The 21666-nt window shown below is 37.0% G+C and overlaps 1 protein-coding gene across 1 annotated transcript in view; it reads right to left on the bottom strand.

Moving 5' to 3' along the window:
- apc2 (APC regulator of WNT signaling pathway 2) overlaps positions 1–18233 on the bottom strand; it is a 28214-nt gene extending 9981 nt beyond the window's left edge. Inside the window, exons 1-7 of the mRNA XM_063012765.1 lie at positions 18177–18233; positions 7111–7269; positions 2832–2922; positions 1847–2126; positions 1468–1576; positions 1192–1305; positions 265–360 (exon numbers count right to left, since the gene is read on the bottom strand). Of these exons, the coding sequence (XP_062868835.1) occupies positions 265–360; positions 1192–1305; positions 1468–1576; positions 1847–2126; positions 2832–2922; positions 7111–7254 (834 nt within the window). The 5' untranslated portion in view covers positions 7255–7269; positions 18177–18233. The remainder of the gene's footprint in view (positions 1–264; positions 361–1191; positions 1306–1467; positions 1577–1846; positions 2127–2831; positions 2923–7110; positions 7270–18176) is intronic.
- Positions 18234–21666: the final 3433 nt, after the last annotated feature.

Below are 21666 nucleotides of genomic sequence, written 5' to 3'. Positions count from 1 at the left end.
CTCCATGCCAGCCATAATATCATGGTTGGTGGGCATGATAGTGTAACCCTGCCCCCGGCTGATCAATACGACCATGTTACAGTGGCAGTATAGTGGCATTAAGTCACATGCATGGAATTACTAACCAGTGCAGTAATATAAATCATGATAAACACCAATTAATATTAATAATCATACTTATGACTGTAATGAACAGAGAATAGTGTTTGTGTTCTATACCATATTTGATAAGAGTTCTGGTAAGAGTTATGTACGAGTTCTTACCTGACTCTCTGGCTGATTGATTTTCTCCTGGGAGTTGCGGGACTCCTGCGCCTCCTGTACCTCTTTCTCCAACTGCTCTAGTCGAACTGCACGGATCTGCAGGACATACAAAGACTTACTATGAACAGATTGTACCATTGGTATGATTAGCTCAATTGTTCAAATATTCCTGTAATTTACAAAATATTTTATTAGTAATTTAATCAAAGATGAAAATAAGATTGTTAATAATAATTAAAATAGTAAATGTCATTTGAGTATAGCTTTCTTTATATGCATGAAATCACCATGCTTTACAATACAAATTTAATCACTATAAACAAAACGAAGAAAAGAAAAGCAGCTACTGAGCTTTTTAATACTATAAAGTGCTTTTTTCTCTGTGGTTTGGGCCAGGGGTCAGGGATGGACATAACAAAAGCTTAATTCTGTGGTCAATGAGCCATTTTTGTGTGGAACCAGATTTTCATTTTGTATCCTGTAGCACCAAAACATCGCTGATCCACCACCACACTTATTTTTTCTGTATGACCATCCTTTTTTATGCCATTATTTTGTTGTTGTCAAAAACTGTACTTTTGTCTTAACTGACCCTAAAACAGTTTAAGTCCTGTGAAAAAGAGCTTTTTTCTGGCACATTTTCTTTGTATGGAAGTTTGGAAATTTGGAGACTCTGTAACCCCAAAATACTACAATCTTATGCAAATCTGTTCTTAATTTATTTTTAACATGGACGTCAACATTTTTAATTTCATATTTCTTTCTTTTTATGTTCTTGAAATGATTTGACTGTAATTAGATTAATATTATATTGTCATTTATTTATTTTACTCATCTTTGCCAATAATTCAATGTAATGCCTGAAAATTCAATACACCTAATATGTAGTAACCCATATGCCTCATATTGCATTGCTGTGTGTTTTACCTGTGTTCTCTGAACCATTTCATCACTGGTGCCAAAGCGTTCCTCCATGACTGAACGTAGCTGCTGGACATCAAATTCTAATTGCTGGCGAATGAGGTCCATTTGTATAGAGAACTAAGTTACAAAGACAAAATAGATGTTAGCAGGCTGTATTTTCTAAGTTGTTTTATAAGTACTACAAACAACTCACAAACATTGGTATAGTTAGCTCAGTTTCATAATGCTGTACACTTAGGTAATGGCATTAAAATTTATTAGAAACCATAAAACTATTACTGTGTCAATCCGGGGCAGCTCTGCCAGCCTTTGTGAAAGTCCCTGCAGCTGAGAATAATACCAGTTTCGCTCTTTCTCTTCTCTTTCTATTTCATTCAGCAGCATGATCCTATAAAACAAATCATTACAGTTTGTATATGTATTGTTTTAAAGGTGCAGGCATTTCAAATAGCAATGTTATTAATTCAGTTGCTGGTCAAATTTACAGTATTAAGACATATCAAGACAAGACAAATGCAGCACACTACAATTAATGCACAATTCTATATATTTACTACCTGGAATATCAAATGCAACAAAGCGTTTGCTATTCATAAAACAGTGATACATTAAATACAGTTTATTCTGTGAGATCAGTAAATCCTGAAATATATTTTACCTCTCCTTGAGAAGTTCATCTAGCTGGGCAGTGATGCGGCCCTCTCCTGTCATAGCTGGGTGAAGGTGTGACGGGTGCACAGCTGTAGCCTCTCCAGATGCAGTGGACCATGGGTGAGAGGACGAGCAGACAGAGCTCCTGGATCTGCTAATGCTGGATGGTGGGAGATGCATTCTGTCTTCGCTGTCACTGCTTTGGTTGGCCATGGTCTCAGTGAATGCACGCAGGTTGTGAGGTTGGTACTTCAGCTCGTAATAGTTGGTCAAGTCCATATGCAGCTCTAATGGATTTTAAACATTGTTTATTAAGCCATATATGATTGATAAAAGATTTCCTATTTTCTGCCATTGGCTTTTTGATTATTATAATTTTAAAGTTTATTATTAATTAATACACTGATTAGGCATAACATTATAACCACCTTCCTAATATTGTGTTTGTCCCCCTTTTGCTCACCATACGTAACAAACTGTGATGCACTGTGTATTCTGACACCTGTCTATCAGAACCAGCATTACCTTCTTCAGCAATTTGAGCTACACTAGCTCGTCTGTTGGATTGGACCACACGGGCCAGCCTTCGTTCCCCAGGTGCATCAATGGGCCTTGGCCACCCATGACCCTGTCGCCGGTTTACCACTGTTCCTTCCTTGGACTACTTTTGATAGATACTGACCACTGCAGACCGGGAACACCCCACAAGAGCTGCAGCTTTGGAGATGCTCTCACCCAGTCGTCATTTTTCCTGCTTCTAACACATCAACTTTGAGGATAACATGTTCACTTGCTGCCTAATATAACCCACCTACTAACAGGTGCCGTGATGAAGAGATAATCAGTGTTATTCACTTCACCTGTCAGTGGTCATAACGTTATGCCTAGTCAGTGTATATGAGAAAAATGGCAAATTGGAATAAAATTATAGAAATTTCTGAATGTCATATTTTACTGACCACTAAAATGCTATAAAATGATTTTCCTGTTACCTTTAAGCTGGTCAGCCACTTCAGCTTTTCCTGAAGAAGCAAGTGTGCATGCCTCCTGCTCTACTTTGCCTTGCAGCTGCTTCAGAACCTCCTAAAATGGCAGAAAAATGTTATTAGAAACATTAAATTGTAAATAGCATGTCAGTTGAAAAGAAAATTTCCATTGTTGCACCTATGTCATTAGGAATAATCCTTATAAAAAAACAAGATTAAATCTTCTTTACAGTCTCTGTGTGTCATATTTGTATGTTCTTTTGAATAAAAAGCTAAATGCCATGAACGTAAACGTGATATCCCATGGGCTTCCTATTTCATTTAAAGACAAAATCAACTGAGCTTTGAATAAAAGCTAAGCAGGGATTATTCAGCTGTGCTTAGCATCTGGGTCAGAGAGAAACTACAGGTTGGAAGTCCATGAAAAATATCACCCATAAGCCCCCAATAGTGATGTTGCTGATTTAAGGTCAGTCATTTAAAATACCTTAATAAAAACATAAAGGCCTGGAAACTGTGTTTTTCCCTGAAAAGATGTATTATATCCATACCACTTTGCCAAAGGTTCATCCATTTTTAATACCTTTATTCTGGTAATAATTTATTTATAGCTATAAAATGTATTTGAAGAAGAAACTAAAGCTGATGTGTAAGGTTTGGCCAGGACAGTACAGTTCATAGCTTTAGTTAAGTGAAATCCTAATACTTTAGCATGCTATGACATTTCTAAATTATATTGTGTACATTTTTGTCAGCCGTAACATTAAAACCACCTCCTTGTTTCTACACTCACTGTCCATTTTATCAGCTCCACTTACCATATAGAAGCACTTTAAAGTTCTACAATTACTGACTGTAGTCCATCTGTTTCTCTACATACTTTTTTAACCTGCTTTCATGCTGTTCTTTAATGGTCAGGACCCCCACAGGACTCCCACAGAGCAGGTATTATTTAGGTGGTGGATCATTCTCAGCACTGCAGAGACACTGACATGGTGGTGGTGTGTTAGTGTGTGTTGTGCTGGTATGAGTGGAACAGACACAGCAGCGCTGCTGGAGTTTTTAAATACCGTGTCCACTCACTGTCCACTCTATTAGACACTCCTACCTGGTTGGTCCACCTTGTAGATGTAAAGTCAGAGACGGTCGTTCATCTATTGCTGCTGTTTGAGTTGATCATCTTCTAGACCTTCATCAGTGGTCACAGGACACTGCCTATGGAGCGCTGTTGGCTGGATATTTTTGGTTGGTGGACTATTCTCAGTCCAGCAGTGACAGTGAGGTGTTTAAAAACTCCATCAGCGCTGCTGTGTCTAATCCACTCATACCAGCACAACACACACTAACACACCACCACCATGTCAGTGTCAATGCAGTGCTGAGAATGATCCAACACCCAAATAATATCTGCTCTGTGGTGGTCCTGTGGGGGTCCTGACCACTGAAGAACAGCATGAAAGGGGGCTAACAAAGCATGTAGAGAAACAGATGGACTACAGTCAGTAATTGTAGAACTACAAAGTGCTTCTATATGGTAAGTGGAGCTGATAAAATGGACAGTGAGTGTAGAAACAAGAAGGTGGTTTTAATGTTATGGCTAATCGGTGTATGTTCTTACAGTATATATTCACTTTTCAGTTTTAGCGTTTAAAGTCTGCATTTTGCTACAATTTCATTTACTTAGTGATAGATTTGCTCAGCGTTTTAGAATTGGTGCCTTTAGTGTAAGATCTAAATGTTAAGTGCTTCAGAGATCTGAGTTTAGAATCTTAATGAGCTATTTAGGTTTTTTAAACTACTAAGGATTTATGTCTTAGCACAGAACAAATGGAGGCTTTGGCCTGGATAAGTAAGATACCTGATTAATGGTTCCGAGCAATTGTTTAGAGCATTTCTGAACAGTAACTTGAGAAAGCTAAAAGCAAAAGACTATAAATTGCCTTGCTGTTTCATATTTGAGCCTTATGCTCGTGTGAACCTTCCACTTTATAAATATACAAAAATATAAACAATACTAATAAAATACTAATTAATTTCCAGTGTGATACTTTATTTTCTAGACTTAATGTATTTAAAAAATAATTGTATAAAATAATAACACAAACTGTTATACTTGTAGAGAATATGATTAAATAATATAATTAATAATATAAGTATTAATTAGAATTATATAATTAAATTAATTATTTAATTCAATTATTAAATTTTTTTCCCCCTTTTTCTCCCTTTTTAGTGCGTGGGCAGCAGCAGTATGCATCTTATCACCTACACTTTGATGAGTGCAGTGCAGCTCAGCACTGTGTACGGAGAGACACACCCTGAGAGCACTCTTTTCTCATCTCTGTGTGGGCGCCATCAATCAGCCAGCAGAGGTCGTAATTGCATTAGTTATGAGAGAGAACCTATCCGGCTTAATCCCACCCATATCTGAACAACAGGCCAATTGTTGTTCATGTGGTTGCTCAGCCCAGCCGGCAGGCATAGCTGAGGTTTGATACGATGTATTTGAGATCCCAGCTCTGGTTCCAGTGAGTTTTTACCGCTGAGCCACCTGAGCGGCCTCAATTATTTATTATTTAATTATATGAAACCATCCTGCTACTATTACACAAAAACAGTCTAATATAATGTGTATACCGTATCAATTTGTTAATTATAATGTATATTTCAAACATATGAACCTAATTTTTAAATGATTTTAATGGTAGTTTTTTTTCCCCTATTTTATTTATTCATTTTCTCCCAATTTAGCGTAGTCAGTTTGTCTTCCGCTGCTGGGGGATCCTTGATTGCAGTCGAGGTGGGTATATTGCTGCTCATGCCTCCTCTGACCCGCGCACAGCCCTTAGCTGAACCCTTTTTCACTTATGCATTCTGCACAGGCGCCTTTCTATCTGCCAATCAGGGTCCTTACACAGCATTTGAAGACCCCACCTACATAGTCCGGTCATCCTGCCCTAGCAGAACGGTGTCTGCTGCAGGCACTGCCAATTATGCCCGCTAGATGGCGCCCAGTCGACCGGTGCCAACGCCCAGTCTCGAATCAGTTCAGAATCTCGGCGCTGGTGTGCTAGCGGATTATTCCGCTGCACCACCTGGACGCATTAATGGTAGTCTTTAATAAAAGTAAAAATATGATTTGGGTAAATGGAACACCCACTTCTTCGTACTTCTTCTCAATACAGGACTCTTACTGGATACTGGAATCCGGTGTACAGCTTTTGGGTAATGATGCCAACTCAAAACATGCCCCACAGGGCTCAAAAAACATTTTGCAATACAAAACCTAGGATCAATAATAAGTGGCTCAGTGGCTGTGGTCATCTAATGGATTCCAGTATACACTGCAAGGCTCTGTACAGTAACAGCAACAGCAATCTTGCTTGTTGTTTGTTGCTTGTTAGTGGTTTGTGCACAGGCTGTGTGAATGTTGGCTAGGAACAATTAGTCTCTTCAGACATTTTTATATAAACAGCGTCAATGCAAAGTGAATACCGAAAATTATGACTCTATACTTGTCACAAAAATAAATTAGATAGCTTTGATTGCTAATGTAATGTAGAATTAGCAGCAAGAAAAGCTTAGACAAATTTATTCTGAAAAGCACAGACAAAGGTTTAACCAAACCAAAACTGTAGCAAGACTCAAGAAAAGAAGGTGATCGCATTACTGGAGCAGAGACACTCCTCCTAACTGCACCCAGGAAACATTGACAACAAAGGCACAGACTTCAGAAAAAAATCGAAAAGTGCACCTGGGTCAAACTCCACTAGCTACTTAGTCAACCAGCGAGTTACCCATGGACAAAATATAAAAACAGAAGGGTGGTTGTGGCAGTGTTGCCCTCAGTATGCACTGTAATTTGAGGATTTGATTGTAATTTGTAACTATATCTACAAATATATGTTCATATTTTAGCTCCATGGACCACAAAGATATAATAATAATAGTTTATGGTTGCATTTTGTGATGCAGTGGTGGACTGTGTTATGTGAAAACAGTTTTGTGAAGTACTCCTCAGACCATGTAAGTATACTTGCCACAGTAGAATAGCGTTTTTTCTTGCAATGGAAATCTGAGAGCTCAAAGATCATACAAAGGTCAACAGTCTCTTCAATTTCCAGCCTCTGCCTATATGGACTGAGATGTATCTTGATTCCCTGAATCTTTTTACAATATCATGTATGGTAGACAGTAAAAAAATAAATTATTGTCAATCTTCCATTTTGAGGAATTAAATCAATGATAAATCCACCTGCAAAAAAACACTAAAGGCTATTCTTACCTTCATGTCAGAGGTCTCATTCTCTAGCTTGGACAAGTGGTGCGAATTGTCCTCCAGCTCGCGGCGCAGGTGAGAGTTCTCCTTGCGGAGATCCTCCACCTGCCGCACCAGCTGGTCATAGGAGGCCACCGAATTGGACATCATCACACACTCTGGTACCTAAAAAATGACAAGAAGACATGTGACTGAACATTAAATGTTTTCTACAAATTAGTCTATAGTCAAGTAAATCTATTTATCAATTAATTAATAATTAGGTGTAATTAGACTACAGGCATTAAATAATGCATCCCTACCATTTTTGTTTAATTTATAAACCCTTTATATGTTTTGGCCCATCTCTGTTGTCGCATTAAATGCTTTTGCAAAGCATTGCAAGGCCCAAATTAATGGAACAGTAATTCAAAAATAAGGAATTTTTGTTTTTTATTTCTTTAATTCTGTATATTTCTGTCCCTTTTCTGATATATAGCAGTGCATGTTGATTTTTGTTGCAGAGAATGAATCAGGCTTTGTTGTGCAGTGCTGTCTCTCAGCAGTGGGGGAGGTGGGCCTTAGCCTCTCACATCTGAGAGATTTGTGGTAATGCTTACAAAAGCAATGCAGACAAACCATCTACAGCAAAGCAGCACCAAAAGGGCACGAGTGAGCTTTAGTAATCGGGACACTGTACTCCTTTATCTTTTACAGTTTTGTCACACATTTACTGTAATACCTTCAGTAGGTTAACACATGCTTTCTAGAAAGACCTCCTTATTCAACTACTCCGTCAAGAGTAAACACCATAGTTAAACAAACACCTGAATATTTTAGCTATATTTTGTGTCTTTAGGTTTAGGAACATGTTTGGTTATGTAAGACAGCTCACCGTGAATCAGTGAGTGTTCAATGCTAATCAATGCTGCATAACAAGGTGGTGATGGGGAAGCAGGGGGCTTTGTTTCCATTGCAGAGTCTCTCTTAATACAGTTTTCTTGTTACCATTATTCAGTAATAAGATAGTAAATAAAATACAAATTTTAAACTGTTGTTCATTTATATTTTCAATGCAGTGGGTATCCAGCTGCTAATCTGTTCCACCCATCTAAAATGCTTATTGATTTCTTGGGTCAACCAGAGGCAAAACAGCAATGTAAATTTAATTGTAACCAAAGGTAACAATATCTGTAAGCTTTTTTTCTGTATTACTTTACAGGCATGATCAATAATATTCAATGTGTATTAAGGCAATACTGGGAGCAAACCATACATTGAATGTTTCTAGAAAGTAATTGGGCAGTGGAACTTAAAATATCGAATTTTTTAAATGTTTTTTAATAAAAATATGCATGAAGTAATTTGTGCATGAGGTTATGCAGAGTTTGTTTGTTTATTAGGATTTTAACGTCATGTTTTACACTTTTGGTTACATTCATGACAGGAACGGTAGTTACTCATCACACAAGGTTCATCAGTTCACAAGGTTATATCAAACACAGTCATGGACAATTTAGTGTCTCTAATTCACCTCACTAGCAAACCGGAGCTCCCGGAGGAAACCCACGCAGACACAGGGAGAACAAGCAAACTCCACACAGAAAGGACCCAGACCGCCCCACCTGGGGATCGAACCCAGGACCTTCTTGCTGTGAGGCGACAGTGCTACCCACTTAGCCACCGTGCCGCCCCGTTATCCCCACCTGGGGATCGAACCCAGGACCTTCTTGCTGTGAGGCGACAGTGCTACCCACTTAGCCACCGTGCCGCCCCGTTATGCAGCGCAAGACAAAGGTTTTGAACTACTTTAATTCCATGAGATACCGATCAATCAGGTAACTTTGTTTTGAATGCTGTATGAAAATAAACTGCTTGTAAGATTTATTCTTGTATGTCTTTATTCCATAAATTCTTTTCTCTGTTCACGCTGCAGGGTTTTAACTGACAGTTTAGGCCGAGTGTATGTTGATATCCAAGTGGAATGAACTAGCTGTTTGACATGTCTCAATAATGCATTCTGACATATCAGGCTGATCAATAGGTCTATCCAGTCATTTGGAATGTAATGGCAGGCTCAGAGCTCATTAATTATTCTGGACAGAAATAGGAGGAAGGAAACGTGTGTGGTTTAAACAGTCGCGTAATGAGGATTTGACACGTGGGATCCTCCAGAGGGGTTTTCAACACAGCTGGTTCCCCCTTTTCATCTATAAATCTGTGACCGGTTGGGCACCCAGCTGCGACAGATCTGATCTCTTTGTTATAATTGGCTGCTGGCTATGCCTGGATTGCAATTATGCTATATAGTGAAGATCAGAAACAGAATATTCTCTTTTTCTTTCTCCTCTGCTGCTTTTCTGACTGTGCTTTATCTGCAGCCAGGCTGCCTGAATAATCCTGTCCAGCATCTTGTCCCCTAAGGGAAATAATTCAGATGGAGCCAAGCGAGAGTGCTAGCAAGCTGCCAATGAGGTGTTGCCATTTACAGTGTTTCCATAGTAACACCAAATCCTTCCTCTGATTCGACAAGTCACATACTGTACGAGGTGTACTGTAAACTAAGACATTTCTTGAGTGGTTTAACAAAATCTGATAATAAAAAAATCACAACTTTATGCCTTATTTTATTATAAAATGATTATATATGGAGGTTTTAAAGAATAGCTCAATATTAGTGATAAAGAGCAAAGAGACAGAAAGTATAGTTAAGGCATTGACTTCTCGTTCACAATAACAACCACAAACCACAATAAAAACCACAAATATACTGTATATTCATATGCGGATCAGCCTTGTGCATGGAAAGCCACACCCTGATCACACCCTGATCATAATCTTAACAGTGCGTACTTCTTTATTTGGACATCTACTCATGCATTTAAACTTGCATTTAAAGTAAATACTAGAGATAGGAGACTTAGAACTATAGAACAAAATCAACCAATTTAAACATCAAACTGCTGCATTTTTTTTCAAAAGTGGCCAGCTCTACCAACATTTTTCCATATGACATGTCAGTGTCTCTGAAGGAAACTGGGCAAAAATGCTATCCAAGGTAAAGCTGCAGGACAAAAAACACTGCTAAACATAAAGGCTTGCCTTACAAAAAATACTTCTGAAGTCTTTTGTGATAATTTATTTGTGGAGTGATATGTGGAATGAGCAACTTTTTTGAACACTGGGGTCTAGTTTTAGCTAATGTGAAGTTCACATAGAATTTCTCAATAAGACCTTAATACCAATGTCAAACTTTGTATTGGTTCACGCTAATGCACCAGAGATGAGATTTTGAACACATTGTTTTGGATCTCAGCTCTGCCATCCGGCTGGGCTGGGCGGCTACACGAACAATGATTGGCTGTTGTTCATACAGGGTGAGAAAGCCGGACCAGGGTTCGTCATAACTGATGCAGCTACGACCTCTGCTGGCTGATTGATGGTGCCTGCGCAAAAGTCAAGAGATAATGTGTTGATCAGGGTGTGGCTCTCTGTACACAAAGCTGATCCACATATGAACTCGCCTCGTGCAGTCGGTACTGCACACGTGTTGGAGGGGGCAGTGGATGGTAGTATCGGTACAGAGAAAGCGTAATGCAATCAGGGTAATTGGACATGACTAGATTAGGGAGGGAAAAAACTTGGTATTGGTAGTGCGATACTATATAGATGATTTGCTTTACATTTTCAAGGGGAATAACAAAGGCTTAAGCACACTTATGCAACAGACAATGGACAATCTGAAGCTAAAGAGTAAGTCTACATTTAAATCATTTTAAAGAAACAAAATAAGGGTTTTGTAGTGGTCTCATCAAAAACCTGACTTAATCCTAATTGGGATGCTGTGACGGGAGTTTAAACAGGCAGTTCATGCTTAAAAGCCCTCCACTGTGGCATGATAAATTAGAAATAGGTACAATTTAGAGTTACTAGTATTATTTCTTACATTAATGAGTTATCGTAGAACAGTGTGACAAAGGTTGTGTCTGAAAAAATAATGGAAAATAGTGTGCTAAATATGAAAAATTCACGTTATGTCAGTGACCTATAAAAGAGTTTATGTAACTTATTTTATATGAGGATGATTAACCACACTGCATGCACACTGATTCTACATCATCCACCCCTGGGGGCAGTTCTGTTGGGCTGAGGTGAGTTACGTAACAGGCACTGGTAATGGTTTAAGTTCAAATCCACAAAAAACATCCAATCAAATGTATTTAAGCCATCATCACGATAAGAATTATATAAATTTATACAAACAAATACAAATCCCATCATCTTTATATAAATGCTCAGATATCCACTGATCAGCCATAACATTAAAACCACATCCTTGTTTCTCTATTTCTCTACATGCTTTTTTAGCCTGCTTTTACCCTGTTCTTCAATGATCAGGACCCCCACAGTGCAGGTATTATTTAGGTGGTGGATCATCCTCAGCACTGCAGTGACAATAACATGGTGGTGGTGTGTTAGTGTGTGTTGTGCTGGTATGAGTGGATCAGACACAGCAGCGCTGATGAAGTTTTTAAATACCGTGTCCACTCACTGTCCACCCTATTAGACACTCCTACCTAGTTGGTCCACCTTGTAGATGTAAAGTCAGAGACGATCGCTCATCTATTGCTGCTGTTTGAGTTGGTCATCTTCTAGACCTTTGTCAGTGGACATAGGACGCTGCCCATGGGATGCTGTTGGCTGGATGTTTTTGGTTGGTGGACTATTCTCAGTCCAGCAGTGACAGTGAGTGGAAACGGTATTTAAAAACTCCAGCAGTGCTGCTGTGTCTTATCCACTCATACCAGCACAACACACACTAACACACCACCACTATGTCAGTGTCATTGCAGTGCTGAGAATGATCCACCACCCAAATAATACCTGCTCTGTAGTGGTCCTGGGAGAGTCCTGACCATTGAAGAACAGCATGAAAGGGGGCTAACAAAGCATGCAGAGAAACAGATGGAATACAGGCAGTAATTGTAGAACTACAAAGTGCTCCTATATGGTAAGTGGAGCTGATAAAATGGACAGCGAGTGTAGAAACAAGGAGGTGGTTTTAATGTTATGACTGATCGATGTATGTAGAACCATTTGACCTCTCCGTTTCTCATGCCAGAGCAGGAATGGAATAAACACTAAAGCATGTGGTGTTATGACAAGCCCAGTTTCTGATAGTGGCTGCTTAACTAGGCCACAAGCAGCATGAAGAACAAAGAAGATGGAGTGGAGGATTCCTCCGCCACCCCCTTTCTCATTCCCCTCCCGCATTTTCCTCCATCCTTATACATCGAGACCGTCTGGTTACCATGGAAACGGCACCTACGGCTGAGCCGTGGCAGGCTGTGAATCTCAATTGAAACAACTTAAATACCAACAACAATGCTCCCATTTCACTTAATGGTACAGCAAATACAGTCAAATCCTCACGAAACATAGTTTGTTTTGAAAAATATTTAAAGAGCATTCTATATTTTTCTGTTTTAGTTGGTCTTGAAAACTGAGCTAGGCTGGTAAAGTCAGTAACAGTTAAACACAGTATAAAATGCATTAGTATAATATGTAGGTCACAGATACTCATGAGCCCAGGCAACACTTTTTCAAAAAGTCACTGGACCAAGCACAAAAAAATCTGGGTTTTTTTCCATTCAAACTTCATGTAGCTACCAAGCAAAAAAGCAAAACAATACGAAAGAGTTAAACATGGTCAGCATACAAAATGTTGGTCCTTGTGGCATTTTCCTGGAAGGTTGCTGCAACTGTAGTGAAGCATTCCAAGTTCTTCTAAGTAATAGGTGTAGTTTTGTACTGGTGCCTAATTTTGGCAAGTTTTCAAATAGTGGTAGTACAATATTGATAAATTATGCACTGACCATTGCCAAAAACAGTCTGATATAATATGTGAGGCTGTATAAAACACCTTAATTTAAATAAAATATTAGAAGATGATTATAATTGTATTTTTTGTCTACATTTTGGTTCCATTCATGACAGAAACGGTAGTAACTTGTTACACAAGACTCATCAGTTCACAAGTTTATTGTCAAACACAATAATGGACAATTTTGTATCTCTAATTCACCTCACCTTCATGTCGTTGGACTGTGGGAGGAAACCAGTGGAGACACGGGGAGAACATGCAAACTCCACACAGAAAGGACCCGTACCATCCCACCTGGGGATCGAATCCAGGACCCTTTTGCTGTGAGGCAACAGTGCTACCCACTGAGCCACTGTGCGGCCTTTATAACAAATCCATTGAATGACCAGGTCCAAGATGTCCAAGAAATGAGACGTGGAAAAATGTTAGTGGAAAAAAGAAGCAGATAAAAAAAGAAAGAAAGAAAAAGAAATGTTTTTTAAATTCTTTTCCCTAATAATCCCTGCTGGTTATTAGGTGTGAACCGATGCTAACATGTGTTTTGACCCTTACATGACTCTATGGTCAGTGCCAATGATTTAATAACAGAATAATGAGCAGAAAAATCATCTTCATCCAAAGCAAGGTCATATAAATATCAAGCAGAACGAACAAAGCAGCTATGAGTCATCGGCACTTATTTCTGCAATGCATGATTTGGGTGTACTTAAGAGACTACTCTCTATTATGTACTGTAGATCCTTACTAAAAGCTCAAACTGAAATGAATCACTACATGCACTTTAACAGGTATATAATGCATATAAATGTATATAATTACAATTATACACATAAAAAACCTTAATCTGTTAGGATGAACACATTCTGCACAAGGTAACGTATTGATTTTCACAAAGCCACTCGTTTAATAGCATGTATGTGAACCAAATATTGTTTGATATGTTGCAGGTTAAAAGCACCTTGTTTATCTTTTAGCATTCTGATCATGTTTCGGGTAATGAACATAATGCCTAATGCAAAATAACAGTGGATGGATATTCTTTTTTTCTCTAAGTCAATAATTGATGGGTAATTAATAGGGATGTAACGATGCACCACAAGAAAGTTAAAAATCGGTGCACATGTGCCACGATTCGAATCGGTAATTCATGTAAAATGAATCAATATTCACTTTAAACAGCAGAGGGGACCGGTGCTATTCACCTCACCTGGTTGACATCACTACACAGAGTTGTACGGGATTTTCCAGCCACATTTATTCATGTGAGGATACTTTCTTTATTTGTATTATTCATTTATTTATATAATGTGGGATTTGTTTTAAAATTTAATTTAAGTTTTTTTTAACACAAAAATGGAAATGTGCAGCATTATTTTGCATAGTTTGTACCTACCTCAGAAATGAAAGGACATTCATTATTTAGATAAATAATAAAAGACTTTCTTTTATTTTTTTAAGCAAAATAATAAAAAAAAACTTTGTCATAATTTGTCTTCAATTTCATTGTGTTTAAAAAATTGGGAAAAATTGTATCGTGAACCCAGTATCATGAATCGTATCGCATCGTGGGAAGAGTGTATTGTTACATCCCTAGTAGTAGTATCCCTATACCTAGTAGTACAGCTTTAATTTTTTCTGTAACGTTTTTAGCGTTTGTAGACTTCACTTTGCCACGTTAATTATTTGCTCAGGAAAACAGGCAAAAAGGACAATAAAACAACGTTGAGAAACTGGGCAAATGACAATCAACCAGGCAGTGACAGTCACACACTATAAATTCAAGACAACAAATGATTGATTTATAATTTAGACAATGCAATTTCTTACAAATCAGTCACAACTATTTGGTACTGATGGTCACTTCTTTCCATTAATGTTCAATTTATGTACACAAATTATCCACACAGTGGCATATCTGGTAACTTATAATAATTTTAGTATTATTTGTTGTAATATACACCTATATATACCTGGATGCTAAAAATAACAACTAATAAGACATCGTTTTATTATGTATTTACGATGTACATAAAAGTAAAATTATTATCAGTTTCTACACTGCTTTATAAACTCAATATAACTGTCATATCAACAAACTAGCCCACTGTATAACGCAGTCTACGCATTATTTATTAATTTATGCTATTTATTTATTCACATTTCTTATTTATTCATTTGCTTACTTATTGTGTATTTATACTTTCCATATACACCAATCAGCCATAACATAAATCACCAATATTGTGTAGGTCCCCCTCATGCTGTCAGAACAGCTCTAACTCATTAAGGCTGAGGCATGGATTGCACAACACATCTGAAGGTGTTCTGTGGTATCTGGCACCAAGAGGGTAGCAAAAGAAGCTTTAAGTTGTGAAGTGAGGCGTCCATGGATCAAACTTGTAGGGCAGTGGACAGGGATGGAGAGCATGGGCATTCTGACTAGTCAGTGGCTATACAGTCCCAAATGCCACCAGATATTATGCACTATGTTTTGACACCTTTCCATCATAACCAGTATAAACTTTTTAAGCTCTTCTGTCGGATTGGACTAGACAGGCTAGCCTTTGCTTACGTACGTCTGTGATCCTTGGGTTGCTGTTTTACTGATTGTTCATTTTTGGTCCATTTTTGGTAAGTACTAACAACTGCAAGCCAGGAAAGCCTCACAAGACCTGCTGTTTTATAGAAGTTTTATAAATCTCGCATTTAGTATTTGGCCGCTGTCAAAGTCACTCAGATCCTTAAGCTTGCCCATTTCCCTGCTTCACCTTTCATTGTTTTAATGTTAAGGCCAATCATTGTAATTTATACTAAACAACTGTGATCAAGATGCAGTCCTCCTACCTAATTCGTTAGGCTGCCTTCACATGATATGTGGCACAACCACTGTTCACTGGCTGTGCTATTGTTTCCTATGGAGTTGGGCTGTGCTGCTTACCCTTACTTTTTACTTTAGGTAAATAAACTGTCAATACTGTCAGTCAATATAATCAAAACTGTGTATTGATTTTAAGCTTGCCTCTCATTGACACAGGCAGAAGAGAGTAATGTGAAATGCATTCATGTCATGTCAAGCAAAATATGCTCCCACCCTTGCTGTGAATGGATCATGTAAAAGCAACCTTTGTGTGAATTTCAGGGTGTCTTTCAGTCATTTTTTAAAAAATATTTTAAAGCTAGAAATGTTATGTTGTAATCCATTTCTATGTCACTGGGGTCTAGCCAGCTCTTTAAACTCTTTGAACTGGTGTGTGTACTGTAATCACTAGGAGCTGTATAGAAAGTAAAATGGTATTTGACACAAATTCCTTAAAATAAACATATAAATGATTCACAATCTAAAATAACTGCGTAGAAGAAGCAATCCAATTTAAGAACATGTCCTATATGTATTATATGTGTACTCATGTATATTTTTGTCCAATATAATGTCAAATGCTTTAAAACAGATACAATCATATACAAAAATAATAGCAGATCAAAAACGTTTCCTACCAAAAATTCGTTTACGGCCATGCATCCCTAAGACTTAAAATGAATTAGATATTAATCCTATGACATTAACTCAAATCTTTCACAATGAAGGCTATTTTATTACATTTGTGATTGTTTCCCTTTTCCTCAGTTTAAATGGTATCTGAAGATTATTTCATAAACTCAGCATGTAGGAGAATATTCTTTTATTGAAAGACAGTTTCTGCACCATCTTTGTCTTTTAGCTTTCTAAAACAATCATACAGTACAAAATCACAATGGGTGGAGATTCTTTATGTTCTAATGGCCACTGACAACAGACTGAACAGAGTGATTTAAAGAAATACATGCAAACAGACAGACACAATTTTATAATGTGCATATTTTGCTTTCCTTACTTAAGAGGTGTTTCAGTTATAATATGAAAAAATTTATTTAAGAATATATAAGAACTATTTTAAAATGATCATACAGTTACTGGGCCCACTTAATAAAAGAATATCTTATTATACACCAAATAACAAATATCATATTTACTGTAAGAACATACATTATTTACTGTTTACATTACAGCCATGTAGGGGGTAAAAATAAACTATACTAAACTAAAAGCAGCCCAATCTATACACAATATATTCCAGGCATAATTTACTATTAGAAGATGACTATTTAGTTGTATGCCATGTCAAACAATTTAGATGGAAAATATTTTGTCCCAAATTAAGCATTCTTTAATATGAATTTATGATTTTTTATTTACATATTTTAAAAGAAATATAGTAATACTTCCTTTCATGTTGACACAATGAAATACAGACAGTTGATCCTACAAAATGGCATTGAGAGGAAGTTATTCCTCTATATTATATCAGTCTTTGTGAGTGCCCAGTGATATTTAAACTATTATTTCTTAATGTTTTTCGGATAGGAATGTATTATTTTAACATATATGACTAAACAGACCCTTTTCCATATTGTGTATGGGACAAAAGATTATAAGGACACACACATTCCTTCATTCTTCAATAGAAAATCAATTTTCTACTGAAAATCAATACATAGATTTCTGCTAGTCATTTTATTTAAAGGATATTTGATGATTTTTTGACACTACGTACATTAGGAAACATTTAAAATAATACTCAAAAGCAATAGCATATTTTTGCAATCACCAATAATAGGCCTAATGTAATAGGGACGACGATTATTGCAAATTAGCATTGTTTTCTTTTTTATTTGTTATCTTTAGGCGTGCCCAGAGATGTTTTAATTGGTGTTTCTTGTCATAATCTATAACATTTAAATGGAATTTACCTCAGTTTGCTAAAAGTAAAGAGCTCAGGTGAAGGAGAAATGCTACCTGACTTGGCTGTCGACCTTGCGACGTCAATGCTGAGGAAAAAAATACCAACGCCTCCTACGCTTTCGATAATGTACCATATTCTAGCCAAATAAACATCCATTTAACATCAAATTTAAGGTTTAAATATATGTAATGTATTTATTTGATGAATTTTTAATGCTGTTTGGCTAAACCGTGGCATGCAGAGCCGCTTCAGCTCTCTCCCTGTCATCTTTTTCATCCTCATAAATATTCTCCTCAGGACCGAGCTTCTGTTTACCCTCACAAAACAACCATTCAGCCTTCACAAGCATCTCAGCTTAACACGAACAATTACATACCAATCTAACACAAATTAAACATCAGTAAAATACAGTTAAATGTAAATCTTACCTCATGCTGGAACAGTGTGGATGATGTCGGGTGTGGACTCGGAGCGATAGTCAGAGATGCTCTGTACATGCTATACCACTGCTCCGACTAGTGGCGCGTGCATCGCAAACATGTCGACTCAAAGAATCGACTCCTTCTGTTAAACGTTGGAACCAGACTGGCTAAATCGACTCATTCGACTCAGCATTGGTGCTAAATTGCAGCATTTCATGCCAAGAATGTAATATCATCTAATAGACTGCATTCGTCTGCATAATAAATAATATAAATGCATAAACAAATTAACAAACTGGTAATGTTGTTGAACCTAGCCTTTTCGGAGCTGAAAGAGTCGGTTCTTCTTGGTGAGCTGAGCCAATAAATACTGTATGACTCAATGAAAAGAGCCGGAATACCACTCACTAGCTTTGATGTCACCACCCTCTCCTATATTCACAAAATAATAATACAAAATTAAATGATCATGTAGTGTAGAGCCTCTATGTTTTGGTATAGATAACACAAGCCTCTGGAACTGTTTTGGAGGGATGATACAAAATACGTAAGCGATACACTGGTACAGGCCGTGTGGAGTTTGGCATGTTTTCCTTTGTCTGCATAGGATTTCTGCAGGTATTCCATTTTAATCTTACATCCCAAAAACATGCAGTAGGTCTACAGAGTGGGAATAAGTAATTATTTAATGTCCTGCAAAAAAATGGTATGAAAATGAACTTAGAATCGATTATTGACAATACTTTACATTTCATGACGTCAAAATGTTGGTGAAGTGGTGTTTGGCGCCATCTAGTGTTTAAAACTAAGACAGATTTTCACTGAGTACACGCAAAAACTCATAAAGGGCAGTACATGACATATACTTTATTAAACACATTGCTTTGTGAATATACTAATTTGATGCCAGCACCAAATTCCAAAAAAAGTTAATAAAGGGGTAAACCAGGAGCAGAGTGAGAAAAAAAATCTGAAACAGGTGATGTCATTGGTTATAGATAGATAGATAGATAGATAGATAGATAGATAGATAGATAGATAGATAGATAGATAGATAGATAGATAGATCACTTTATTAATCCCAGAGGGAAAGTCAAGTATTACAACGGCTCAAGGTACAATAGAAAAAGTATTAAGTCAATAAAAGACTCAGTTAAAAATTATTAATTAAATAGGCTAAAGGTGCATACGAAATATTAAGTAAGTATTGCAGTACAATGTTGGTAGAAATAAATATATATGCAATATGTAATATAATAGAAAAATTACAAAAGTGACTAAAATGGCATTAAATGCCTAGAGATGTGCAATGACATAAACAGAGTGACAGATCATGCCTCATGAGTCTGTCCTAATAGTCCTGGTTATTAAATGAGCTTTAACAAAAGGCCCAGTTGTTTACAAAAAGGATGGGTCAAAACTTTACAGTGAATAGTACAAGAGTTAAGAAACAATGTGTCTCTACATACACATTGAAAATAAATAAAAAAATAAAATAAAAAAACATTAAAAGATTTGGAGATCTGGTGAAATCTCTAATCTCTATGAAGCTAAATAAAAATAGAGCTGCGTAACAATAGACTTGGGAAGGTGCAGAAGACAAGTGCACAGATGTTATAAACATTGAAATAATAAATTAATTATTTATGCAAAACTAGCAAAATATAAACAGACCAAAAAGACTAAACACAAAACTAGAAGCTGTGCTAAATTGTAAAACATTTTTTGGAAATGACAGACAAGAGAAAAACATGGAAAAACTGGAAATAATTAACAAGAGAACAAACAAATAAATACAATTACAGAGACAAGGCAGTAATAATAAATACTTAGAACACAATGTAAAAACAAACAGTGGTAAGACTGGGACAAAGGACAAATCATGGAAGGACAATTTGGGACAGTGGGTAGAGCTTTGGGCTATCAGTCTGAAGATTGTTGGTTCAAATCCTGGCTCTGCTATGCAGCCACTGTTAGGCCCTTAATCCTGCCTGCTCCAGGGGTGCCATACAATAACCGACCCTGTGCTCTAACCCCAGCTTCCAAACAAGCTGGGACATGCAGAAACAAGGATTTATTTGTACTGCACATGTGTATATGTATATATGACAAATAAATACATTCTTCTTTTTCTACAAACAGGAAAACTAGGTAAAAATAAGGAACACTAAGAACACCACAGGAATACACTATGTACATAGACCACCTCACTAAATTAACTAACTAACTGGATGCTAAACACTAAACTAGGAGAACAAGAAAACTAATCCCTACTCAATACAATCACTAAACTAGTAAGAAAACAAGAAAACTAAAACTATGGTATTACTAAGGCTAATCGCTAACATTTATCACTAAAGCTAAACACAGAGAAAAGTAAAAGATCCCTAAACTAAGTTAAGCTAATCTAGAAGAAACATGAAAAGCTAAGCCATGTGTTAAGAGCAGAGATAGACAGAAACATATTCTCAAATACATCAAAACACAAGACAAAGGAAAGTCACTTAAACAGCAGAGCTGGAAGCGAGGAGCAAGGAATCACACAATAGCAATTAATAAAGAATGACAAAAGGACCAGAAAACAAGAGGTACTACATTCATACATGACTGAACTCTGCCAGATTTCAGTTTTACTGAAGCAACCCCAGATTATCACCGATTCTCCACCAAACTTCTCAAACAAAGGGTGCAAGACAGTGTGATTTATAGACCTCTGCAGGTCTGGATTTAACCATTAGATTACCAGGTGATGGGCCAAGCTAAAAATTGGACTCAGTTTAAATTAGAGAAGATAACCTTTCTCCAGTCCTCTACTGTCCAATCCTTGTAGTCTTTTGCAAACCTCAGCCTGGTTTTTCTTCGCTTCTTATAAGCTATTTGGTAAATAAATTAGTAAATTATGCTATAAGCAAACATTACTAGTTTTAGTAACTAGTAACTCTATAGTACTGGAAAGTAAACAGCTTTAATAGAGAATCATGATGATGGTCTATAATTATTTTCCATTAAATAAATGGTGAATCTTTGTTGTAAGTATTAAACCGCTGGAGGGAGACAAAGATACATTTTATGAAAAATAAAAAAACCTCTACTAGAATATGTCACTGCAGTCTAAAAAGACAGCACACGTCCTGTTTAGGCCTGCTACATTTCAGTGCTGTGGTATGGGGATTAGGACTAAACGGTAGATATACATTACCATGTAATGTCTAAGATTGCCTAGTATATTTTGTGTAGCCCTGCTTGTGTCCAGTGTTTCAGGGTGGTACGGAGGTCCTGTGTCATAAAATGCAATCAATAACGACTATGGAAGCTATAATCTCTACACTTAACACTTGTACATATAAACGTCATACATACCACCACTTACACCAGTGCTATAAGCATGTCACTTTCACACTGCTCTGCTAAAAATGGTTGACGGAGGTCATTCTGTGCTTCTTTTTACTAATGTGTAATTTCAGGCCTGCAACACATTTCAAAAAAAGTTGGGACG

This window comes from Trichomycterus rosablanca, chromosome 17 (genome assembly GCF_030014385.1).
Source record: "Trichomycterus rosablanca isolate fTriRos1 chromosome 17, fTriRos1.hap1, whole genome shotgun sequence".
Classification (NCBI taxonomy): domain Eukaryota; kingdom Metazoa; phylum Chordata; class Actinopteri; order Siluriformes; family Trichomycteridae; genus Trichomycterus; species Trichomycterus rosablanca.
Note: the sequence above shows the minus strand (reverse complement) of the source record. Positions and strands in the feature narration are given on the sequence as shown.